The 16,357-nt window shown below is 36.1% G+C and overlaps 2 protein-coding genes across 4 annotated transcripts; one reads left to right on the top strand and one right to left on the bottom strand.

The window, feature by feature from the left end:
- Positions 1-7,341, top strand: LOC130722327 (transcription factor TCP2). 3 transcript variants are annotated; one of them, XR_009013896.1, is made up of 6 exons: positions 1-143; positions 499-567; positions 686-797; positions 1,033-2,651; positions 5,271-5,303; positions 7,094-7,341. XR_009013896.1 is itself a non-coding variant. In XM_057573020.1 (5 exons), exon 4 carries the CDS (start codon positions 1,360-1,362, stop codon positions 2,605-2,607), a length of 1,248 nt encoding a protein of 415 aa, XP_057429003.1. In that variant the 5' UTR covers positions 2-143; positions 499-567; positions 686-797; positions 1,033-1,359; the 3' UTR covers positions 2,608-2,651; positions 7,094-7,341. The 3 variants fall into 3 exon arrangements, 2 of the variants coding, with proteins under 2 accessions (XP_057429003.1, XP_057429004.1); XM_057573020.1 differs by lacking the exon at positions 5,271-5,303 and having other exon boundaries at positions 2-143; XM_057573021.1 differs by lacking the exons at positions 1-143; positions 5,271-5,303 and adding an exon at positions 157-410.
- Positions 7,342-12,861: 5,520 nt separating this feature from the next.
- On the bottom strand, positions 12,862-15,444 carry LOC130723034 (F-box protein At5g46170-like). Its single transcript, XM_057573954.1, has 2 exons — positions 14,013-15,444; positions 12,862-13,343 (listed from the first exon to the last, which is right to left on the bottom strand). The coding sequence occupies exon 1, from the start codon at positions 15,195-15,197 to the stop codon at positions 14,043-14,045; it is 1,155 nt and encodes a 384-aa protein (XP_057429937.1). The 5' UTR covers positions 15,198-15,444; the 3' UTR covers positions 12,862-13,343; positions 14,013-14,042.
- Between the last annotated feature and the right edge of the window lie 913 nt (positions 15,445-16,357).

Raw genomic sequence — 16,357 nt, 5'->3', positions numbered from 1 at the left:
CAAATGAGTAAATTGGAGAGAAAGCAAGGGACAAAGATGTAATGAAATGAAGATCACATAAAATGTGGGCCGATAAGCTCGGTGTTTGATTGTTGGAACGAGGAACTACAATCTCTTCTTCCTTAGTTCATGTTGCACCTGAGGTAGCCACTTTCACTTGACCCTTGTACTTGCTTTGAATCTCAAAATTCATCAAACAATCACACACCTGAATTTTTACTAACTTTTTCTCTTAGCCTCAAACAATCCTTAAGTACATTTTTCTGTCTCTCTTTTGTCTCTTCTCACTCACTCTATGACCATAGCTTCATGATTACTCACATGTGTATATAGAGAGAGTGAGAGGTGTGTGAATCAAACACCAAATTCAGCTCAGTAACATGCTTTTATGGTTTAGTGGTGGATTTGAGGTCTTTTGCTTTGAACAACAAGATTGTTTGCTTTAGATAGATAGAGGGAGAGTAGAAAAATCTGAACTTTTTTCTTTTGCATTTCAAGGTGCACTTGAGAAGCAAGCAAAGAATGTCCATTTGGGGAATTCAACAGCTCCTGAAATAACAAAGCAAAGTAGGCATATCCATGCTATGGAGGAAGCTACTTTTATCTCTACTTGGTTTAGTTTTTTTGATTAAGCTGAATTTTGAAGGTTCTGAATTTTGGTTTTGCTTCATGAATGGAACTCCAGGTACACAGATCTATGAGAAACAATTCTCTTTTCCCTCTCCAGCCTTGAGAGCTTGACACAGTCTAGTCTCCAACAATGTTCAAAGCAACAAACTCAGGCTCAGATCGAAGAGGTACATACATATAGTCTTCAAGCATTTCTATGAAGTTCTCAATAAAACAATTAGATGTTTACTTTTTTTAAGGTTTAGCTTCAGATCTTATCTTCTGTGTTGTAATAAGTGAGCCTGAGAATGTTTTGGTAGCTTTATTTTATGTTTTATTTTTTAATCTATCTGATTATATTGATGATAATAAATAAAAAATAAAATAATTTTTTTGGGGTGTTCTTTGTCCCTGTGGTTGCAGGAAGCTGAGGCTCTGAGACCTACTCATCAGTGTTTTGCTTTTGAAAGCTTTCTGCAAACTGAGAAAAAGCTTTAACAAGAGGCTCCTCCTGACTTGGACTGTGATATATCACTGCTTTAAAAAAAATAAAATTAGACCTTTCAATCACTACACAGAGCCAAGTTACTGAGTTATCATCATCAATGCATAGCACATAGCAGCCCCACTTTTTACACTCTCTCATCACTCACTCACTTCCTTCTTTCTTCTCTCTCTATATACTTTATGTGAGGATAAGAGAGGGAGAAGGCAAAGATTTGAGTTGAAAAAAGGCATGATAATTGTGATATGGAGGAGGATGAGATTCAAGAACAGGTTTCTAAGTTCCCAAGAATTGAAAATGGCACCACTTTCCAAAGTAGCAGCTGGCACAACAACTCTTCAAGAATAGTGAGGGTGTCTAGAGCCTCTGGTGGCAAAGACAGGCACAGCAAGGTGATGACTTCTAAGGGGTTAAGGGATAGAAGAGTTAGGCTCTCAGTGTCCACAGCTATTCAGTTCTATGACCTTCAAGATCGCTTGGGTGTTGACCAGCCAAGCAAAGCTGTGGACTGGTTAATCAAAGCTGCTGAAGATGCTATCTCAGAGCTCCCTTCTCTCAACAACCTTTTCCCTGAAACCCCACAGCAACAAAGTGATCATGAGAATCAGAACCTGAACCAGAATCTTAACTCCTTGTCCAAATCTGCTTGCAGCAGCAATTCTGAGACAAGCAAAGGCTCTGGTGGCTTGTCCCTCTCGCGGTGTGAGAATCGCGTCAAGGCGAGGGAGAGGGCAAGGGAAAGAGCAGCAAAGGAGAAAGAGAATGAGTCAAGCATTGCACACAATGTAAACAACAACCACCACCACATGTCTCAAACTGCTTCTTTCACTGAGCTACTCACTGGTGGAATTGGAAGCACAGTGACAGTTCCCACCACCACAGCTAGTCCCACTGGGTCAGTTCATCAAACACATGGTGGCCATCATCAATGGTCTTCAACTGTAACTCCAATGGACTACTTCAGCTCTGGCCTTCTGATGGGACATTCATCTTCAAGAACTCATCAATCTTCTTCCTCTTCTTCTTCATCTCCTGGATTCTCAGGGCAAATCCAATTAGGACATTCACTTCCGGTTTCACCGTTCAGCGGCGAAAACCACTCAGATCAGATGCAGCGTTTCTCCTTCATGCCTGAACATCTGATGGTTACTTCATCTTCTTGTTCTACTCAGCCTAGCGGGATCAGTGACTACAATCTCAACTTCACCATATCTCCTGGCCTTGCTGCTGGTTACAATAGGGGGACCCTTCAGTCCAATTCACCGTCTCTTTTGCCTCATCATCACCATCTGCAGAGGTTTTCTTCTTCACAAGTAGACGGTTCATCATCCAATAACAATCTACCTTTCTTCATGGGAGGAGCTGCTGCTGCTCCTTCAACCATGGAAAACCATCACCACCTTCAATTCTCACCTCTCTTCGATGGCCGCTTGCAACTTTGCTACGGCGACGGAAGCAGAAACTCAGACCAGAAGGGGAAAGGCAAGAACTGATGTTCCTGGATGATCACATTTCTCTTCTTCCTATCTTCTTCCTGGTAAGAAAAAAACAAATATTTTTCATGTTTTCCATGTTTTTCCTTATTGTTTAAGCTTCATAGATGTGAATGGTTAAGTGTGTTTGGATACAAGTTAAACCTAAATTGAAAATGCTTTTTTTCAATCCATAGAGTTCTCACTATATCTCGAGGTCAGTACTAACGCAACATACATCTGTTTGCACCAGTGCCAAAGAGAGTATCCAAAAATTTGCAGAAATGTTTTATGTAATGAATGATATATCATGAAAGATAATAGTAATAAATTTTAAATTAACATTTTAGTGATTTATAAAGATAGATTAGCACAAGCCTGAGAGAGCTAGCATGTGAGAGCTAAGCTAATTTGCTATTTGTTTCCCTTTTACCCCTTTTCCATTACATGCTTTGCCCTTGGTAAACCTAGGAGGACGCAAGATAAACAACTTTTATAGTAATTTGGTTGAGTGTGTGAGACAGTGAGAGAGAGTGTGTGTGGTTTATTCATTTATTTAGGTTTTTGAAAGATGGTGGTCTTGGATTTATGTGATGTGTGCAATACCATGAGCCGTTGGGTTTCTTGGGAAGCATAAAGCAAAATGGCCACTGAGCATTGTTTTAGGGGATGCTATGTATGATCTGTTTATTTAATTTTTGTCTTTTTGTTTAGTCATGCATTGCATGGATTGGCGTGAATAGGGTTTTCCATTGGTTGTGTCCATTTTTGTTCTATCCTTGTCCCTGGTTCCCCTTCTCTGTGGCACAGGCCAGGTGTAAGATATTTTGTGGTAATTACATTGTGTGATTCAGGTAAATAAATGTCTTAATGACTCTGCCAAAACGAAACTCTAGAATAGCTTTTATACAATCTCTGTTCATTTCACTCCCCCGAGCTGCAACAAACACATAATGACATGATTCTAAGCGGCGTATTGTCAGTTTTTTCGAGGGAAAATATAAGCATATAGTAGTATAGAGTAAATGTAAAGTTTTGTTGGGTAGGTTGACCACACTTGGCATCAAGGCTATTTCATATGCTGAAAGGTCCATGCACATAGCCAGAACGACTCTTCAAGCACACAAAAAGCAGTTTTAATTGAAGAAAAAAATCATACTTTTAGGATTTACTAGCTTATGTGTGTGTGTATATATATATATATATTATTTGTTTATGAATCTAATACTGATGTTGCCGCTCACATGTGAATAGAAACAACATATCATGTACATTAGTTCAACTTTGTGTGTATGTATATATCTTAATTTATGGTTCAACTTTAAAAAAAAGAAAAAGAATGAAATGTTTCACTTAAAAATTGTACATAAGTTCTTTCTAAAAGAATATACATTAGTTTATTCTTAACTAGTTTTTGGACCTACTTAAAAAATCTTGATTTAGGTGTGAGAGACAAATAAGTAGTGGAAAATTATGCTAGCTAGTGACTATAGTTTATCTTTTCGGTGGTATGAAAGTGGGTAATGCCCCACGCCTTGTAACCTCAAGCATGCTCTAGTCTAAACTCTAAACCTTTCTTTCATAATCCTTTCCCTAAATTTCAAAGATACTCCTATCATATCTATCCTTAGCCCCTAGGAAAGCCACACTGTAGAAATAAAGTAAGGATACCTTGTGAGATCATCAGTATATATATATATACTGAAGTAAGTAATCTTTGATCAATAATACTTTGTACACATACCATTTTCATCTCACCCTCATGAAATATGAACAAATGAGAGAGAAAAAAATGTGATATGTTAGGTGATGAGATAGGAAATGCAGAGAGAGATAGAAAGAAAAGAGTGAAAATGAAATAAAAGAAAAAGTAATGTGTAAATGAATCATTACTCAATCTTTGATGCTAGTTTCATAGCCAAGAAAGAGGCATTTGTGAGCTCTCGGGTATAATTTGGTTCTATGTTGAGCAGCCATTAGCCAAGTATGTCTTGTGAAACCATAAGCAGTTGCTCTGAAGTATTTTTTGAAAGGCCAAACAATTCATTAAAAAAAAGGTGCTAAACACAGATACAATATAGTTCAGAACAAGTCCAATGGCCCAATGTACATAACCTACCAAGCTACAATGGCCAAATACTACTTATATACCTTGCTTTTGCCTCACCTAAACAAGACATTCACCTATGACAATTTTACTAAATTTATAGCAGCAATTAGAAAAGATTATATTAAAACCTCAACCACTAGTATAATGATCACTAGCATAATGGTCACAGGAGAACTCACTATGCACCTAGCTACTTCCACCCCACCCCAGTTTCTTCTTTTAATAATCATTAATTGCAGTTCATCCACTATAAATGCAACTTTCAAAATCACGACAACTCTTTAAGAATCTATCAAGTTCAGGTTCTGAAACTAGTTGAGATGCAAGCTGCTTAATCAGTTCTAGGACGTGAACCTGATTGTTTTGAAAGAGCTGTTGCGGTTTTGGAGGTGACATGTGGTGATTTGACTGCAATCATTGTTTAAAGACGAGACCGAGGTGATTCCTACTTAGTGGTGTGGAAGTAGTTGGTTGCAACATGGGTTTGATGCTTGTGATTATTATGCTAGTGATCATTATAATAGTCTAAGATTTTTAATATGGTATTTTCTAATTGCTACAGTATATGTCATAGGTGAATGGCCCTGTGCAGATGGAGCAAAAACAGGTACATAAGTAGTATTTGCCCATTGTATGATGATAGCCTCATGTTGGGTTTTTAGTGGCTAGGAAGTAATGATGACCATAAATTGAGGATATGGATACAGCCATATAGGAGATGAAGGGGGCGGGCGAGATGTAGAAGAAACGCAAGATTGATGGTGTGGGAGAGAGGAAAAAGTCTGGAGTAGGCGGGGTATTAGGGTGGATGAGGGTTTGTGATATGTGTATATTAGTGAATGAGTGTGGTGTATATTATATTTGCTCGTGGCTGTATTTTTCAACTAAATGTGGAGGACATGATACGAGTTGATCTTGTTAGGCTGCAACATGAGAAGAGATGGGCGTTCTATTTCCTTAGCTGATACTTGCTGGTTTTTCATCTTAGGTGGTTTGGTATCTACTCTTTTGGTGGTTTTGTTGCTGAATATTTTATGGGTTTGTGGTGGTGGACTATATATTCAGTTGCAGATCATTATTGCTGAACAACATATCTTGGTGTGGTTTATGTTTTCTCTGGTTAGATTTGTTATTCCTTTTTGGAATTTGGTTACTTACCCTATATGAGAAAGGGTTGTTCTCATGTATCCATAAAATTAGTACAGTAAAGTTTGCTTCGCCATTAATTTCCACTTACACTTTTACTTAAAAAGAGAAAAAAGAGAATTGAAAGATATGATAGATGATGTGATAAAAAAGAAAAGAGAGATAAAATGTGAAAGTAAGTGAAAATGAGATAAAAAAAAATGAAGTATGAATAAATGTAAACTTTATTAATATTACTTATCATGATGTTTCTTTGTTTTTAAATGGAGGATATGACTTTCAAAAAAAATGGAGGATATGGATACAGGCCCTTAAGTGTGTTGAGTTAAATCACTTTTAAGATGTGTATGTGAGTAAGTTTTGGAGGGAAAAGAAGGAAAAAAGGGTGACTTATGCCTTTGTTTTTGAAGTTTTTAAGAAGGGAGAAAGTGTTTGGGGTATTTCCAAAAACACTCAAAGACCCTCCAAAGTTTTGGGGTATTTGGATCTGCCAAACAAGAGAATGACTTACGGAGGACCCCATCTCCCTCCCTCTCTTTTGAGAAGTAAGGGTTTGAGGAATTTTTTAAAATCCTCCTAGACCCTAATTTAGTTGTTTAATGAAGTTCCCCCAAATTGGAGGGTTTATAATTTGAAGATAAGGGAAGGGCTTACCCCATGCCCTCTCCTCCCATTCCCTCAAAGCATTCCCCTTCTCTCCCCTAAGTACTCACAAACACACACCATTTATTTTTTGAAATGCACAAGCACACACCATAAATGAACTAACTAATTAATCTAACCAAGCCATAGATTAGTTGATTTTATGTTGATAGATAGATGAGAGGTAAAACCAGAAATTAGACTTTATGTTGGTTGGTTTGAGGTCCTTAGGATGTCTGTGTTGAGAGAATAAGATGCTGCCATGTTTCTACATATTTTTCAAATGTGTATTTATTTGTTGCCTGGGTGCATATATACCATTTTTCCTGCTAGGTTAAGATATGGTGCAATGATGTTTTATTTGGTGGTTGTGAACTGTTAAAACACTTGAACAATATCCTTCATGATCTTTAGGTGCCTTGATCCAATATGAGAAAGGATGTTGTTTGTCATGATTTTCATTACTTACAATAAAGTTTTTTATAAAGATAAGATAGAAAAGGGGTAGAAACTAGATAATGATCACATTTTTTGTTTCAGTCTTTGTTTATACTACTTCTCTCCTTGCTATAAGCATCTACTAATGTTTGTCTTTTTTTCTTTAAATAGGAATTGTCTTCTGCCTCTATAATGTTGGAGCAGCAAGCTGTGTCCCAAGCTTGCCTTCTGCAAAATGGAGGGTATGTTGTTGTCAATCATCAAGTGTAATATCTTGGATCATTTTGAGGCAGCATTAAATTTCTTTGAGTATTTGGATATTTTTTTCTTATGCATGGAGATTGATTACTGTATTTTGGAGAAATGTAGAGAATCTTGAATGAATTTATTCTTTTGATTTCTACCATTATTTTGAAGTATTCTGTACTGTTGGTTGAGAAAAGAGGTGTAATTTCAACTTCTTTAGTGCCATTTCTAGCCCAAAAAGAACCAAAATTTATAATGAATCAGGTGGCCCAAAAAGAAAGTGAGCCAGTCACTACTTGAAACTTTGCTGCATATCATGGACCTAGTCATTTGGACCAAAAAGAGAAACCCAATTGTCAAAAAATGCCAAAACTTTAATTGATTAAAGATTGAACAACAACTTGCTTGTCCTTTTATGTGGTTTTATTTTGTTAAAAATTGATATTTTGCACACATAATGGATAAGGAGAAATCTGAAAAAACAAAGAAACTATGCATGCTTTTGCAAAATTACTGTGCATTATTTTATATGGGGTAAAAAGATGGGAGTAAAAAATTATGGGACTTTTATTGATAATATTCCCATTGAATCTTTCATATATAAATTATACACTAATTACCATACCTCAACTTATTTTCTACTTTTCTAGTCCAACTCAGAATAGTCACATACTCACATTAGAACATTGGAGAGGTGTGTTAGGACAAGTTAAGTAAGCAAGCTTTTCTTCAGGTTTACACATCCTTTTGCCCCTAACACTCCTTTTACACATTTAATATTCTTATTCATATTTTTCCCTTTCTTTTTTCATCTTCTCTACCAAACAAAACCTTGAACTCTGCTCATTTATTGGTTTCCTTTATTTCGTGTGCAACTTCACTTTTATCAGTTTCGACCAACAACAACAAAAATTTGTACCAGCATTCTTTATGCATGTGCTTACAAAGTTACTACAATTTCTTTGGGTGGAGAAAGAGGAGAACAGGACATGAAACTGTACAATCCTTAAAGGAGGCAAAAAAGAATCACCAATTCACCATGCATTAACTTCAGCTGGAATCTTTGAACCTTTAATTTACTCTCAGACCTTTTGTTGCTATGCAAAAGTATAGTCAATGCAATTTTAAAATGACACAACAGAGAGACTTTAGCTTAGAAAGAAAAAAAAAAAGCAAAAGCTTAGAGAGACACATGTTAGCACGTTTGGATCAACTTCTTTTTTCTCCGAATCAGGTGTGACACTCAAAACTATTCACAAAAACTTCTCATAATTAATTTTAATTTTAGAATCAATTGTAGAAAGATCTTCAAATATACATTTTTCTTTGCAGAGGGTGGTGTCATTTTTAAAAGATGAGAAGGCAGATGCATTAAGAAATCTTAGCAGATGCTAATAAAGTCAGTCAGTTCCAGGATCTTCTAGCATAGACATCAAAAGAAGCTGATGCTTGAAATTAAGAAATGAATGAGTCCTTAGCCCCTCTTGTAATGGACTAACTAATTAAATCAGCAATGATTCAGGCTTTAACTTTAAAATAATATGTTAGAAATCTACATTTAATTTCTTCTTCTCACACAATATCACCTAATAATTTAAGCTTTAACTTTAATTGATTACTCCACATCCTAATTAAAGGTCATAGGGAAAACTCTTGCAAACAGCCAACCAGATCATAAACCAGAACCACAAAAGTTAACAATAAGTTCCATCTTCAGTCATTTTAGTAATGTTGTTTTGTTCAAATCACATGTATCTTCTATTGAGGCAATTTTGTTCGAGTCGGGTAGAATCATTGTGGACGACAAAATTTTCCCTACCAAGTACTTAATATGGCTGCATTCACAAAGGCTCAAACCTGAGACTTCTACTTAACCTAGAACAACCTCAAATAAGTTAACCAACCAACTTTGGTGGTAGTCATTTTACTAAGGTTGGGAAAAAGAAAGTGACACCTGAAAAATACTATAAAATGTCAGTGTAATGATGCAAAGTATATTCAATTATTAGATAATTCCAATGGCTCATGTACCTCTTAACATAATTTTTCCATTTTATAAGCAATGGTGTATTAATTAATTTTTGTCCAGTGGTTCAATTACCTTTCTGTCACAAACTCTGCCGGCATAAAAATGAGCATGTGGGGGCTTGTTCACCATTTGCTGTGTCCTTCAATATTATTCCCCACTTGGATTCTTCTACTCTTACAGGGATTTTTTAGAAAAATGATAGACTAAGGTATACATAGATTAAATTAATAGAAGGCAACATCTTCAATTATAATATGGGATATGGCTACTAATTGTATATAAAATCAACAATGCATGTGTGATGAGAAAACAAAGTGGAACATTATAGAAATTATTACAGAGACTGAGCAAGAAACCTCTGTTTCTTGTTGTGTGCAAGCTTGTGTTTGTGTACCTCATTCACGTGGACTGTAATTGTAAGTGTACAAAGCTAAGGTACCTGATCATGTGACAAACAGATAAAGCTAGAAGCAGAAACAGCTAATTAACGAATAAAATAATTATTGATGTGAATTATTGAAAAAACACAGAAAATTAGAGGTCGGTTCTAGGAACCACCCATGTCTTGTCATCAACAACTGTAATGCCTGAAATTTCTGTTAGCCAGGAAACTTTAGCAGCAGGGAAATAAATAATTGATCAAATAAAACTGATAAAACTTCAGATTTCAGAATGTTTACTTTAAAATAAGTATGACTTCTCTTCTAAGTTAACCATACATGTTAGAATCAGGTTGATTTATGAACACTTAACTGAGAAAATGCCTTTCCTTCAACACAAGATAAAAGTCATAAATCAGAAGTTGAAATACAATATTTTCCAATCTTTCTGCTGTATAACATACAAAGACATAGACAGCAAAGTTTTCATTCAAACCAAAATTATCCTTGAAGTTATGATTAATTTTTATATTATTTTGAATTTTAAAAACATCTTTTATTGAAGACTTTGTCTACCATGGACCAATAAAATCTGGTTCACAAATTAAAATAATTTTTTTAATCACGCATAAAAAACATATTATTAATAATATATATTATATCATCTTTCATAACAGAGTAAAAATATGATTCGTGGGTGAGCCAATTTTTGATCATATGGTATGGTGACTTTGTCTCTCTTAAGACTCACAGTTGGATGCCATGACTGCTTCCAGAAGTTCCTAATTTCTGGATAGATGGTTGAAAGAATTAAAGAGAAGGCGCATTCAGGTAAAATATATGTCTAATTGACCAGGCATAACTATGACCCACCCCTTCCTGTTCTGTTGTGTCCATAATGGAATCAATGGAAATTTGTCTGTAGACAATGACTAATTCAATTTTCAAAATATAAGACTCATCTTCTGGAACAATTAAGGCCTCAAAAATAAGCTCACCCTCCTTGAATGATGTTCTCTTACTTGTTCAATCTGTGTGTCCATCATTGGCTGTCTTATCCGATCTGGACCATGACATCTCCTCATTCTCCTGCCTTCAAATGCATTTTCTATCAACCAACTTTTATCAATTAATACCTTAAGAAACAACTTTTTATTTATGGCTTGACCCATCTACATGTGTAAGTTGAAAATATGTTTCTTTTTCATCAAGAAAAATGTTAGGGTGAAGAGATGCTGCAATGAAATTTTCAAGCTAAAAAAATACTTACAAAATTACAATAGGTTTACATTTACATCATCCTAAAGGGACGAGCGGAGCTTGAACCTATAACCTGTTAAATAAATACGAAATTCCTCTACAAACCATTTGGGTTTGAAAATATGGTATTTTATTTATGCGCAGTATACTCATTAATGACATCAATTTATTCTAATAACAATAATAATAATGATTAGGAGCACAAGAGGAAATTTTCTTAGTTGAAGTTCATTTACTCCAATCTGTAAATATCATGTAACAAAAAAAAATCAGTAAATATCAATAGAAAAGGTAAACCTAAACGTTATCTATATGCAAGAAGCATCAAGCCTTAACAACAAATATTACAGTAAAACTATGTTTGAGGGTAAAATAGAGCTAGGCCATGGAGCTTGTATGAAGGGGTGGAGGCTGTTGAGTTCTCGTTGTGATCATAAACAAAGGATATATGTGCTTTAGTACTTTAGGCTGTTACATTACATATTATAAGGGTGATTTCTCTAATCATATAAGAACAACATCATTACAAATATAATTAAATATATAAAACCTGAACTTAGGTTACCAGACAGGTACCTGAATTTACTAAAAGATGTCCTTGTCATTTATAGCGAAGTGCACTCAGTAAGATGTATTACAATTTTACAATCATTTCTCTCCAAATAAGTTAATATTAGTGTATGCTTGAAAATCATTCTATAAAATCAATTTCGACATAATATTTAAATAAGTAGTTTCAGAGTGTTAAAATTAATTATGAAAAAATAGAATCTTATTCAAGCATGCAATTGGTAGCTTCTTCCACTACAAGAAATATACATTTTATAATAAAATATTAGGATTTTCTTTACACTACTTTTCGCTCTTTAACGTCGGCTACATCGACGTAAAACGTTAAAAAAAGTCACGGGTGAGTTGTGTCAACCTAGAGTTGGTTAAACTGACACTAAATCAACATTGGGATCGGCTTTTGTCTACTTAACGTCGGTCCAAAGCGCAAAGCCGGCACAAAATAGGGAGTTTCTTGTAGTTTCCTAGCCTATACTGTAATTGTTTCTTAGTTGCCTTTTTTTTGTTAGCAGCCTAGACTATAACTCTTAGATTTGTTTTCCCTAAGTTCCCTCGTAGACAGATCCACTAATATAAATTTGCAGCTATAATGGTAGGAGTTATATAACATGCTTAAGTAGTTTTGGAGTACAAATGCTTAGCCTGTTATTAATTCTGCTACCTGCCCCTGGGGGACCATCCACCTCAAAATAAAAGCATGGAGTTTTGACACGATGTGGCAACTGTGTACATGATACCATGTGAACTTTAAAGAAACCAATTTGATGGACCTGCAACATTGCATATAGTAGCAGTTACCAACCAGCAACGTCCACTAACTGTGCCTGGCTAATTTTCTGCTTACACTGGACTCCATTTGCTTTATAAGTTGCGTTACAGCCACTGCTTTAAATACCCTAAAACAGCTATTCTCAATTAATAATTCAATACAGCTTGCCATGCTTTTTAAATAGCTTAACAACTAAGCTAAATTAGGCTTAACATAGGTTTGGCTAGAACTCTGTTATCTAAGGAAATAAGGTCTGTTTGTTCAATATTTTATTAAAATCATTTGAAGTTCACATTACTCAAATTTATAAGCTTTTTTTTCCATTCACACAACTCAAACTCAAGATCATTAAGCTGAAGAATCAATAATGTATCACTTAATCCAGTATTCCATCAGTAGGCCTAATGTAACAAAAATAGAAAATATGTATCTATTAATTACTTTTAATGATAACATTCATAAATATAACTTTCACAAATTTTTAGTATAAAATTTGATCGTAATAATTTAATAAACATACACTTTTATTAACATCTATGATTTTGATCTATTAAGAATGGGTTTTGAATTTCAAAAAACAAAGGGTTTTGTACTGGTGTGAAATCAAAATCAGCTTACAAAGTCGCATATTAAGAAAGTCAAGACTTTCAGCTCCTTAATTGTTTAACAAATTCTCATGAGTAACTTGGGAAATACTAATATGATTCACTTTAGCTACAACAAAACTTCAAACAGGAACAAGTATGCATGGTATGATTGACTCTCATCCACAAGTTATTTAAAATTACAAAAGCAAAAGTACATTGCTCGTTTAACTTGAGAAATATATATCACAAAGGCAAACCAAACTGATACCTAGAATATTCACAGAGGGAGACCTTTAGAAGGCAGATGACTACAAACTCAAAGCTCTTACAATATCAGCATTGCCTCATATTAAAAAACCAGCAGATGCATTCAGTTTTCGGTCCACGCAAGATAGGTGAATGATTTTCAGCTCTTTTAATAACTACTCAAATGCGGGCCACAGTTTCAGAAGCTGGAAAGAGCAAGATTTAGTTGGCCCAACTGCTTCCACTTGATGTATATGCCCAAAGAAAATTTGTGTTTCTGATTCCTTCTATGAGGAACTTAGCGTTCCCCGATTATCAAATGATTCGGCATTCCCTGAAATTTTCATTATCAGCAAATAAGAGTTTAGAACTTTGAAAGAAGGAACAATGGTTAGTAGTGCTAAATTCAAAGAATCTAATAACATGAATCAGGGAACAATCATAACATAGAAACCAAATAACAGTGAGGGAAATTCAAGGTAAATCTAGACAAGTCCCCAGAAACCCTGGATAAGCAAGCCTCAAAGCACAAGGAAATAGGCATTCCACACAATATCCCAATCGAACGACATAACATGGCACACACTGCATTCTATAACAGATACATCATATAGAAGCTATTACTACAACAGAATTTAACATAAAGTTGAAGTGTAGCAATGAAGAGCTCTTAGAATTAAGAACTTGCAACGCACGGGAAAGAAAATTAGTCCCAAACCTAACCTGAGAAAATCGTACCAAAGGAACATATTTGGACAACAGGACAAAAGCAGATTCAGTTAGCAGGCAGACACACACTCAGGTTAGACTTACAGTTATTTCAAGCATGGCAATTCAACAATCTATCATGCAATGATCCTTAGCAACATGAAAGTTAACATTCAACAGTAACTTGTTTAGCACAAAAACAAGATCACAACTCCATTTCTATATCAAGTTGAACAGTTGAAGGACTAAGCAGTAAAATACAAGATTGTAGCAACAATTGTAAGGAAATCTATACCTTTCGATCCAACCAGCCAACCACAAAGCATCAGAAGGAGTTCATCTCAAGGCAATAAGTCCTCCTCTTCACTAGCATTGTGGCTGCTGTCCTATAAGGCTCCTCAAATGCTGTTGACACCCAAGACAAATCCGAAGCTTCCTTCTTCGCTGAGGTAGCAGGGGACTGCTCACTGGGTCTAATTGCAACAAGAGTAGCACCTTTCAACACAACCCCATCAGGCAACTCCAAGTGGGGTGCATACCAAAGCCTCATATTAAGAGCAGGGACAAGAGTCCTCTTCGACGCAGACGAAGCCGAAAGCGGCTTCACCCTCAGCTCCTCAAGCTGGTCCCTATTCATATACAACACTCCCTGACCATCAGCATCTGTCAACACCAAATGATCCAAAGTCCTGTGCTCTGAAATGATGGGTTGCAGCAAGTAATGCCTAGCAGATGCAGCAATCAACGAGCTAATCGTCCAAACAACCCGCAATTTGAGACCCCCATTTGTGTAAAACGAATCAGGTATGCTTCCATTGTCATCACTACCACACGAAGCAGCAGCAGCATCAACTCTATTACCATCTTGCGACTTAGGGTGAGACACTGAAGACGCACCTAGAATCACACAATTGTCCAAAGTTGAACCATAATCAGCTCTCCACTTCAACAAAACCCCATCCTCTATCCCTAACTCCCCACTAGGAAGCTCGATCCGGAGCAACCGAATCTCGTTGAAATTCTTCAAAACCTGCGTCGGGGAGTGGTGGGTGACGCCGCCGTCGCCGTCGTCTTCACTCCCAACTGCAAGCGGCGAGGAGGAGGAAGACGAGGAAGCTCTCTTTGGACCCAGGAACTGACCCAGAGTCTGGATGGGTTTGGCGATGCCGCCGAAGACGAGGCGGAGGAGGTTCCAGAAGGGGCCGCGGGATTTGTCGGAGGCGGCGGAGGAGGAAGATGAGTCGTCGTCGGAGATGACGCAGTCGACGCGAACGACGACGTTTTCGACTTGAGGGACGAGGGTGTGGAAGCGGCGGGAAACGACGCAGCAGCGACCTAGGGCTTTGACGTCGGCGATCTTGTTGAAGACGAGGAGGAGGAGAGAGTCAGGGAGGCGATCGAAGTGGTCGATTCCGATTCCGATTCCGAATCCGAAGGCATCTGGGTCTGGGTAGATCTGATCTGCACGGAGAGAACACATATTTGGTATGAGAATAGGGATAGGGTTTGGTTGTTCAGATCTGTGATTGTGAAGAAGGTTCAAGCATAAGAACCATGCCGAAATAGGAGAGAGAAGGAGAGAGATGTTGAAAGGTGAATGAATCAGTGGTAGAGGTAGAGGTAGAGGTAGAGGTAGAGGGTGTGATTGTGATTGTGTTTGTGTTTGTGTTTGTGTTTGTGTTTGTGTGTGTCATTGGTGCTACCTTCTTCCCCTACTAGCTACTATTACTATAGTAAATTTCTTTGTCTCTATTCTTATTGTATATTTGTATTGTCACTATTGTGTGTTTTAATTTTTAATTTAAGTAGCCATTAGTTTCAACATGTACATGCTTTAATTCTATGTAACTACTAGTGGTGGTTTTCTATAATATGCTGCAATGAAAATTAGGTACTAGTATATTAGATTTTGTATTAAATACATGTTTGATTGTGATCTAAGATTGTCAATTACTAGTTAATTACTACTATAAATTATCTTTCACTTTATTTATTTACTTTTCTTAGTTATTTTCTATTGTCGATTTCAGTATCATTTGTTTGTTGTTCTTCCACAATTAATGGATCCTTGCTAGTGACTTGTACTTTAAAAGAGCTTGCCAGGGATCAATTGGATGAATGAGTTAAGAAAGAGTGAAGTGTGGCAATGAGATACTTGTAAAAATACATTATATGACACTCAAGTTAGGCGAACGTAGTTATACTGTTGATAGTCTTCTTTCAATGATTGATTGTTGGCAGAAGGTGAAATTCTTCACCATAAATGCTTATTGGAGTGGGTGAAAGATAAGGAAAATTCACTAGCGGTGTGATTTATTGTCGGGTTTACTCTAAAAGTTAACACATTTACATGTAAGTATTGTGCACTCAAAACTTAGACATGGTGAAATCTTCGCAACAATACTTGCATCACAAAATGGTGAAATCTCCGCAACAATACTTGCATCACAAAATACAAGAAGAAATTTGTTTTTATTTAATCTCTATCAACCTTATTTTGCACTTTAGCGTTTCCAGATCCAATTGATATATAATATACACATCTCTATTTGTGATCATATATAAACCACTAACTTCTCAATTATTTTTGGTGCATTTTCCTCAACCAATACATATGTTATGATCAAATAGCATTAAAAG

Source organism: Lotus japonicus, chromosome 6, assembly GCF_012489685.1.
Source record: "Lotus japonicus ecotype B-129 chromosome 6, LjGifu_v1.2".
Classification (NCBI taxonomy): domain Eukaryota; kingdom Viridiplantae; phylum Streptophyta; class Magnoliopsida; order Fabales; family Fabaceae; genus Lotus; species Lotus japonicus.
This window is presented reverse-complemented; position numbering and strand designations above follow the sequence as displayed.

What these genes read in the sequence shown, in the direction of transcription:
- LOC130723034 (XM_057573954.1), bottom strand. Translation starts at nt 15,197, where the DNA reads ATGTGTTCTCTCCGTGCAGATCAGATCTACCCAGACCCAGATGCCTTC.
- LOC130722327 (XM_057573020.1), top strand. Translation starts at nt 1,360, where the DNA reads ATGGAGGAGGATGAGATTCAAGAACAGGTTTCTAAGTTCCCAAGAATT.